Source organism: Vigna umbellata, chromosome 8 (assembly GCF_029865625.1).
Source record: "Vigna umbellata cultivar VRB3 chromosome 8, Vumbellata_1.0, whole genome shotgun sequence".
Lineage (NCBI taxonomy): Eukaryota > Viridiplantae > Streptophyta > Magnoliopsida > Fabales > Fabaceae > Vigna > Vigna umbellata.
Genome location: NC_142172.1, coordinates 26,748,604 through 26,758,132, shown reverse-complemented (window position 1 = coordinate 26,758,132; position 9,529 = coordinate 26,748,604). Strand labels below are relative to the sequence as shown.

Below are 9,529 nucleotides of genomic sequence, written 5' to 3'. Positions count from 1 at the left end.
GAGGAATTAAGGTTTGGGTCCCAGTGTTTATTAGTTAGTAAATTACGTACCAAGATCAACTTTTTCTAATTGTATATCTGCTGTTCGAACATCAATGTTTTCCCCCTCTCAAGGAATTATCCCTGGGAGCATTCTAGAAACGTAAAAAGTGTAATGAATAAAATAAAACAGAAACAAGGGAGAGAGGACAGACGAACAAACACATCCAATGTAACTAATAACTATAATAACTACCTTCAGCAATTTCAATAACCAAACTTCCAATCATAAAAAGACGAAATCCTAACACCAAAAACAAAGGCAAAATAAAATAGTAAAATATATAAGTTCTACTCTGACTACTATCTCAGACTATAGCCATGTGACATCCTCGGACACCACACCACATGTGTCATTAAGGTTAATATAGACTATGATCACGTAATTAATAATCTAAGATTACGCAATGATTTATGATCAGAGGCAAAGAGAAAGAGGGGGATGCTCAAAGTATCCATCGCCAAAAATGACTCTATTCCCACTTTCCTTGCACCTGCTTGGCCTCACAAACTTTGTCATACCCATTTCATCCTCGGAATTTCCAACGTACTCTTCCAACTCCTCTTCCACCAAAACATTATCATCATCATCATCTTCTTCTTGTTCTTGTTCTTGTCCTTCTTCTTCTTCCTCATCAGATACTTGTTGCTTCAAGCCTTCATCATCGGCAACTTCATCATCATAACAACTGGCCTCACTCTCAAAGAGTCGAAGCCTAAGCCTGCCATTGCCTCGCTCCGCTTCAAAATAGGGTTGAGGAGAAGAGGAAGTTACGGCTTCCAAGATAAGCCTACCATCTTCACGATGAGACCTAACGCTGACCTCCCCCATCGAAGTCAAGGGAGGTGGAAAGGTGCTGGTGCCACTACCTCGCTTGTTCAATCTTTTAGACTGAGAATTTTTATTAGTTACCATTACCACTGGAGTGTCGTTACTCCTTAAAGTGGGGATACTTTCAAGTGAAAATAAAGACATGTTTTGAGTGTCATCACTGGCATTACTACCAGTTTCGCAGCCTAAGCTTTCGGTGCATAGTTCCAAGCTCTTTGCGCTGAGCATTGAAGAGGAGCGCTTAACAGAAGGGTGGACGTAGACTTTGTGAGTTTCTGGGTCCTTGCAATGAGAAATGTTGGAGAGGGATTGAAGGAAAGTCCAGTTTTTGTTTCCATGTTGATGGTTTGGAGTGTGTGGGAGAGTTTTGGAGGCAGGGCATTGAGAGGGTGGTGGAGAAAGGTTGGAGTTGGACCCTGGTGGAGCCAATTTGAGCTTTAGCACACGTGGTTCCAGAAGGCAGGGTTCCACACTTGATTGTAACCCTTGACAGACACTTGAGTAAGACATTTTTGCGTTATCCACAATGGAAGTGTCCAAAGAAACAGGGGAGAAACAGAGGAGTTCTGTTTAGGGAAGTGGACTAAAAAATTGGGCAAAAACAGAGGAGATTATGTAAAACTTATCAATTGGTTTCGCTCATGTAGAAGATGGCTTCCTCCGAAAACAAGAAAACAGATGAAGAAGTGAGGAACGGACATGAAACACAAGTGTCAAGGGTGAGTGTCTATATATAATGCCCATGTTCACTTACCTTTAATATTTTGTAGTGGGAAAGGGGGTCCAAACATCACTCAGCAAATTATTTTTAAAAAATTAAGGACACCAGAATCAAGCTTTATTCAGTTCCCTTCTAAGATTTCCATTAAATATTAGTATATCATTAAGAATGTTTTTAATTTTTAACGAAAATTTTTAAGAAATCGTTTCCTAATATTTTGATGGTAAAGTGGGTGTAGTTTTATATCAGGTTTCAAAATATCACCATCCATTTTAGAGTAGAAGAAAAAGAGACTTTGACATACTATGAACACTAACTTCATAACATTAGCACTTTTATCTAAAAAATATTGTTTATACATTCATTCCACAACTATACATTTAATTACATCAAGTCCCTTGATTTAATTATGATTATGACTCGTAACAAAGATGAGTTAGTTTTGCAAGAAATCTTTGAGGTTGAAATCAAATTGACAAATCCCTGCTTGATATTTATTGCTGAATTTATTTTATATGATATAGAAACACTATCCTAAATCTTGGTTGGTTGTTGAAGGTGTATTGAAATAAATTACAATTACATTTAGATTTTAATGTTCTTAAATGAAAAAAAATTATATTCCAACTATTAGTTATAACTTTTAATTTAATAGTAAATGTTTATAATCGTTCAGAAAGATATTATTACGGTTAGAAAATTACCCTCATACACATTTCAATAGTGTGAGTGTAAATGTAAACTATGTACTGGATTTCGGATCTCAAAAGATTGTACTATTTGATTGAAAATTTTAGAAGCGTGAGGATTCCTCTGAGATCAAATTGCAGAGAATAAAATAAAGAAAAAGGGTGATCAAGTGGGGGAAAAGGATTCATGGGTGGGAGCTTGTAGAGAGACAAACGAATCAACCTAGTTCATGTGTAAGATTATGCTAATAAATATAGGTACATTTTTAATATAGCCTATATGAGCTCAGGTATAGAGGTCTAGCATTTATGTTTTCAAATTAAGGTAAAATAAGCGGAAAGGAAAATATAACCTATTGTTAGCATTGCATGAAGTTGAAGATATTCATTAATATTTTTATTTGTTTGTATTATATGAAGTTGAAGATATTTATTAATATTTTTATTTGTTTGTATTATATGATTATGAAGTCAATCACGACCAAACAGTAGAAGAGAGCTCCCAATAGAAGAAAACGATCGGTAAATTGATCGGTTAAATCACAACAACAAGATCGTTGGATAAAAATAAATATGTTAATCACTGAATCAAGTCATTAGTGTATGGATCGTAATTGGATCACCATTAATTAAAAGTTCATTCTAAAAATTTATAAATATATAAGTTTGAGTATATATTTATTGTTAAAAAAAGCATGTTAACTATTATCTGTATTGTTAAGAGTTTAAAATATTAATGATATTATTTGTTTAACATATGCTACTTTGTTTTACTCAATCCTTAATATACATATATAATAAATGAGAAGATGATTATTAGGAGAATGTTAATTATATTTTTAAAACCTTTGTTCTTTTTTGAATAGTCATATAATAAAATCTTTGAATAAAATTCATTTTCATGTCTTCTAAGCCAAGAGAGGTCTCTCCAACTTTCCTTTACTGTATCCTTAATCATGAAGATATAAAAGCTGAGGCCTCTTAAATTTCTTTTTATTTCTTCCATTGATCAATAATTCTAAAATAACATTTTTTAGAGGGTTCTATAGAAAAACTTACAAGAAATTTTCTTAAAAATGACACCTCTTTATGAATATTAAACATTAATTATACTTACATTATGATATTTTTAAATTAAAAATTCAGGTTTTTGAAATTTATACTCTGTTATTGGTTCCTAAAAAGAGAGAAAAATAAGTTTATAATTTAAATAGATTTGACATTATCATATAATCACATCGTCATATATGATAAACTTGTTGATATGATATTAAATATTTTGGGTTAAATATGTTTTTAGTCCCTAAACTATTGGCCGTTTCTGGTTTTCGTCCCTATTTCAAAGTAAGGTACAATTTGGTCCTCATTCTTTTCGAAACGTTCGTTTTAGTCCTCGAAATTTTGGTTTTAATCCTCATTTGTTGCTAAATGAGGACCAAATTTTTTTAAACAGTGTTTAGTTTTCGAGGACTAAAACGAACGTTTCGAAAAGAAAGAGGACCAAATTGTACTTTACTTTGAAAGAGGGACTACGACCAATAGTTTAGGGACTAAAAACATATTTAACCCAAATATTTTTTTATCGAAAGTGCATAAAATAATTCACCCAAAATAAGTATGTCTTCTTTAAATTACGGTATTGACAATGAGTGTTTTATAAATATTAATTAGTAGTTAAACAGAACATTAACTACATTTTCTTAAATACTTAAATGACCTAAAAAAAAGGTATATATGTATTAAATAAAATTTTACTATTTCAATATAATAAATATTCTTAATAAATTTTGTTATTTTAGTTTTCTTAATCAATATTCTAAAGTATTAAATTGAATTTGTGGCCAAAGAAAAATGAGACATTTTACTCTGCTTATTGTTTTTTTCACTCGATATTTTAACAATATACTGTTATAAAAAAATTGTTAAAAAAATTGTTAAAAGAATATTTTCCTTTTTTTTTTGTCCTTGGCTTTCTCTAGTTATAGGTTTTCCATTGGCCAAAGCTGGATTTAGCAATTGCCTAAAATTGTACGGAAAAGGCACATGACTATTTTGCCTTAGAACATTCGAGAAGATTGACACAACAAAGAAGCTCTTTTGAAGTGTCCATTTTCATTTTCATTGCACATTAGGGCAAATTTTGGCTCTGAGATGCAACATTAAAGGTCACTAATTAACTGTACACACACTTCCCGAACATCATAATAATCCACGTGAAAAAATTGAATCAGAAAATGCTAAAAGAGAGTTTGTCACAAATTCACTGTGTTAATGCATCCACACATTGCACCACTGTACGAGGTATATCATGATGCATACGTTGTCCACTTGCACTCTAGAAGTCACCAATTCACAAACAAAAGGACCAAGTTGCATATATATCATTCATCTGTGTGGCTCTTAATATACTCTGCAAGACCTTATGCAATCTACCATATATGACCTGTACTACCTTGTATCATCATCACTCAGTTCATATTATTGTAGATGCAATCAATGAAATTCTATTCTAAGTTCTCCATACATAATTTCTCACCTTTTTTTACTACACAATGCACCATCCCCACTCACTTTTAAAATGAAAAAGTAACAAAATCCATAATCATCATCCACCAATTTTACACTCATATTTTCACTACAAAGGACAGATTATTTGGAAAGATAATATATAATTTTCCATTCTTGATACAATAATAATACTGATTTTTTATGTGGATTAGGGATAAATTTAATTTAAAATATATATGTAATTGGAAACATTAAATTCATTTGGTATTATTAAGTTTTTATCACATCCTTTATATAATGCCCATCTAACCCTTGATTGGCCTTCCGTGAATATTGATTCATTAGATTACAAAAAGGTTTGAACTCATGAAATTATGAACTTCTGCACAAAACTTCTCACCATTAACCTAAACTTTTTTTATTTTTTTCTATTTTTAATTTTTTACGCAGACATAATACAGATAACAGTGGCTCTATACATAATTTCACCTCTCTCAACTTGGAAATTTTACCAATTTACTGCAAGCATATAGGAATAATTGAGTACAAAATGACATGCCTTCAATCGTAGAGGTCAACTGAGGAAAGATTATAGACTGAGTGATTGTGCGATACCCCTTTAAGTTTTCAAACTTGTGCATTAGTGGTTAGACAAAGGATGAGACGAGACATGAATTATATACTGTACCAAGATTAGTTTTGAGACATATACAATGCTGTCTGTGAAGGAATTTCATTCCAGTAAAGCAACTTACGTTTATACATAAATGATGAAACTGGTCAAGACAAGAAGAGAGGGTCTAGTATACCCTACTGGTTTTGGCACAGCATACTCACAGTGTCTTCTTAATCAGTTCCTCTATATATACATATAATAAGCATTTAATGAAACAAAAACAGGGAAGTGAAAAGTTACACGAGAAGAGGGCAAGAGAAACAGAGGGGACAATAATATATGCGGCCATACAAACTTTCTCCAAAAGGTCACATCCTCCCCATCGAATATGCCTCCATGACACTCCTTTCACGATCCTAAACGACCAATCATGGGATAACGTTATAAAACCTTCCCATAAATTTAACTTGTAGTAGAACGTGAACCCTAAACCTACGTAGATATCATTATCATTCTCCAATTTTACTGTGCTCCTCAAGTTGAAGAACAAAGGTTTAAATTTCTGTTAGGAGGAGCATTCTTGTGCCAAGGGCGTAATATGAATAGATTTGAAAAGGTTGATGCTAATTATACATTTTCAATACTCATTGCTCATGTACCTCTCCTTTAAAACATGTTTTAAAACCCTCGTTTTCATTTATTGTTTGTCGTTTAAAATTATTTTACACATCACTCTACTTATTTATTTATTTATAATAAGAAATTAAATGTAATTTCACAAGACTAAGTTCTTATATCAACGCCGACACCACAACTAATTAATAGTCCCGTGTTCGTTGTACCACCGTGTTCTGGTGCCTCCCTCTTCCTCTGTGACTGTGCATGCCGTCAATTTGACAAAGGTGGTGAATGCGGAAACTCCGCTGTTTTGGTCCTTGACATGTTTTGGAACCTGCTTTCGTCGTTGTACTGTTGGGTGAAACCACGGAAGAAAGATTGGTGTGAGTGATAAAGAGAAGGGTTCGGTGGATTTGAAGGATAAAGTTTCTTCAACAACCATGACAATGTTTTTACAACGTGTAACTTATTATTGATCCGTTTAAAATGATTTTTTAAAAATATTTAAAATAATTTTCTTAAAACTGAAATCTTACATAGATAGAGTTTTCAGAAGTAAAAATAATTCGCATTTTCTAATAATTCATTTAAAAAAGTTGTTCATTTTTTTCCTTTAGTCATTTGAAAGCTCTCTCTCAATCTTCTCTCTTGCTTTTCTACCCTTCTCGTTGGTCACCGTGATGTCATTGTTCTCACCGTTCTCTCTTGCTTCTCTTCTTCCTCTCTCTTGTCTCGTCTCTCTGTTGCCATTTCTCTCTCTCTCCATCTCGCAATTTCCCCTTCCTTTGTCTCCCATTGTGACCTCGAAGGTCACCTCCACCATTGTTTTTGCATTCCACCTCTCTCGCGCTCTCGATCAAAGAATAAAGGTGTCTCATTTCCTGAATGTGTTGCTCGGTGAAAAAAGGGGTCTTTCGTAGTATCGAGGTAAGTAGAGCCATAAAGTCATGAGTTATGTTTTCTCTTAGTGTTAATTTTGTTGTTGATGAATGAGTTTTCTAAGAACTTGTTAGATGATTTTGTGCATGTTGTTTTATGCTGTTTTATGTTGGTTTGTAAAGGTTGTTGGTGATAAATTTATTGTACATGTTATTGTAGGAGATTTCTTTGGCATTGGTGAAAGTTGTGATTTTGTTCTTTACTAGTGTGTTGTTATTGTCAATATAGATAAATGGAACCATTTGATAGCAATGTAAGTGCAAATTGAGTAATTTTAGTTTTGTGTATTATTGATTAAGTGTTATGGAACCATCATTGTTATGAAATTTATTATCTTTTGTCAATTTTTTGAAGTGATAATATAGATAAAGGGAACCATCTAATAGCAATGTAAATGCAAATCGAGTAATTTTAGTTTTGTGCATCATTGATTAAGTGTTATGGAACCATCATTGTTATGAAATTTATTATTTTTTGTCAATTTTCTGAAGTGACGTGTGCACACATGGAAACTGGGTTCACAAAAGAGAGGATGTGCATGGAATGTGTGATGTTCGCCGAGCGTCTCCCCCTTCACAAGAGAGTTGTTTTGTAAATTTGACACAAGTTATCAACGACATATGAGATCTTTGCACGTTTGTGGGGAACAAATTTGACAGCATCGACGCTCGAGTAGGACACCTAGAGGGACAAATTGAAGCTCGAGTACGATACCTAGAGGAACAAATGGATTATATGTAACACAATCACTTCGACCAACAAGGACCGTGTTAGATTTGATAGTATTGTCTTCTTGTTTTGTAGTGTTTTTTTATTAATGAATGAAATAATTTTTTAGTATTGTAATGCGTTTTTAATATTGTAATGTTTTTTTATTAATGAATAAATTACGTTTTCAATTTCTTATCTATTATGTTAAATTCTTTGACTTGGAATGAATGCATTATAGCATAATAAATGGATTATAACGTAATGAATTAATTGAACTGAACCACTTATCTGGGCTTTGGCCTCCACAATTGAATGAATTAAGGTGTCTTTTGATTCACTAAACGCTACCAATTATGAAGAAAGTCATCCATCCAAAAAAATTGAAAAAATCACTTAAAAACGAAGTCTGGGCAACCCTAGGGAGCCTATTTCTCCTAACTGGAGAGCCATGTTCAACTTTCTGTACAACTCCCCAAAATGCCTCTGGTAATTGATTACCAGGGTCCTATAATTGATAACTAGAGGCATTTTTGGGAGTTGTACAGAAAGTTAAACGTGTCTGCCTAGTTAGGAGAACTAGGCTCCTTAGGGTTGCCTGAACTTTGTTTGAGTGATTTTTTCAATTTTTTTCTTTGGATGAGTGAGTTTTCTCATCATTGGTGGTATTTAGTGCATAACTTGGGCACTAATGCTCATGGTTTTGACCCACCTTTGTTCAAACCACCGATCTGGGCTTTGGCCTCCAATATTGAATGATCTAAGGTGTCTTTTGATGCACTAAACACAACCAATGATGAAGAAACTCAGTCATCCAAAGACTAAACACCACCAATGATGAGGAAATTACCTCATCCAAGAAAAAAAATTGAAAAATCACTCAAAAATAAAGTCCAGACAACCTTGGGGAACTCAGTTCTCTTGGTTGGAGAGCCTAGTTCTCTTGGCTGGGGAGCACGATCAACTTTCTGTACAACTCCCCAAAATGCTTCTAGTAATCGATTATAGGGTCCTGGAAATTGATTACTAGAAGAGTTTTGGGGAGTTGTACAGAAAGTTGAACTTGGCTCCTCAACTAGGAGAATTGGGCTCTCCAAGGTTGCTTGAACTTTGTTTTTGAGTGATTTCTTCAATTTTTTCCTTGGATAAGTGAGTTTCCTCATCAAGACTTCAAATCACATTGCACATTAACTTTTTACTCAATAATAGTGCTGATTGGAAATATCTAGATATATATTAGCATTGCCAATAATTATTACAATCTATTTTCATTGAGTATAACTTTACAATGATCTTCATTTAATATTGTCAACCTTATTTAAAAAAAACATTTATTACACATGTCACTGTCATTTGGGACCATATTCAGCGTAGTAAGTTCTTAGCGCACGACTCTTGTAACGTATGCGTCGCCCTTCCTTTATGCGCTTGTATACATTTATTTCCTTAAATTCCACAATTTTCTTTCGAAAACAAACTCACCCTTTAATCAACCCATCTAATGCATAACTCATTCAAGACATCCTTACCAATCTTAACATTGTCATACAATTCTAAAAGCCAACCAAATGGTGTCTTTTGAATAAAGCTCGTACTCTGGAGTCAATTTTCGATTCAAAGCACCAACTAGCTTGGTCGCATACACAACTGCATCAAAAATAATCTTATCACGTCATAACAATGCAAAGATGAAATAATGAAAGAGAAAACAAGAAAGGGGAAAGGGAAACATGAAAGGGGAAAGAGGAAATAAGAAAGGGATAGCAGAAATACCTTACCTCATTATCGAAGTCATCGAAGGTTTTCATTTCGCAACTCACAACCCAAGAAAGGGAAAATGGAAAAGGTGTCTTAGCAGTA

General features: G+C 33.4%; 1 protein-coding gene across 1 annotated transcript; it reads right to left on the bottom strand.

Moving 5' to 3' along the window:
* Nucleotides 1–200: 200 nt before the first annotated feature.
* Nucleotides 201–1,580, bottom strand: LOC124837608 (protein FANTASTIC FOUR 2-like). The gene has a single exon (XM_047313022.2). The coding sequence runs from the start codon at nucleotides 1,378–1,380 to the stop codon at nucleotides 457–459; it is 924 nt and encodes a 307-aa protein (XP_047168978.1). The 5' UTR covers nucleotides 1,381–1,580; the 3' UTR covers nucleotides 201–456.
* Nucleotides 1,581–9,529: the final 7,949 nt, after the last annotated feature.

Excerpts from the sequence above, each read along its gene's own strand:
- LOC124837608 (XM_047313022.2), bottom strand. The coding sequence starts at position 1,380 with ATGTCTTACTCAAGTGTCTGTCAAGGGTTACAATCAAGTGTGGAACCC.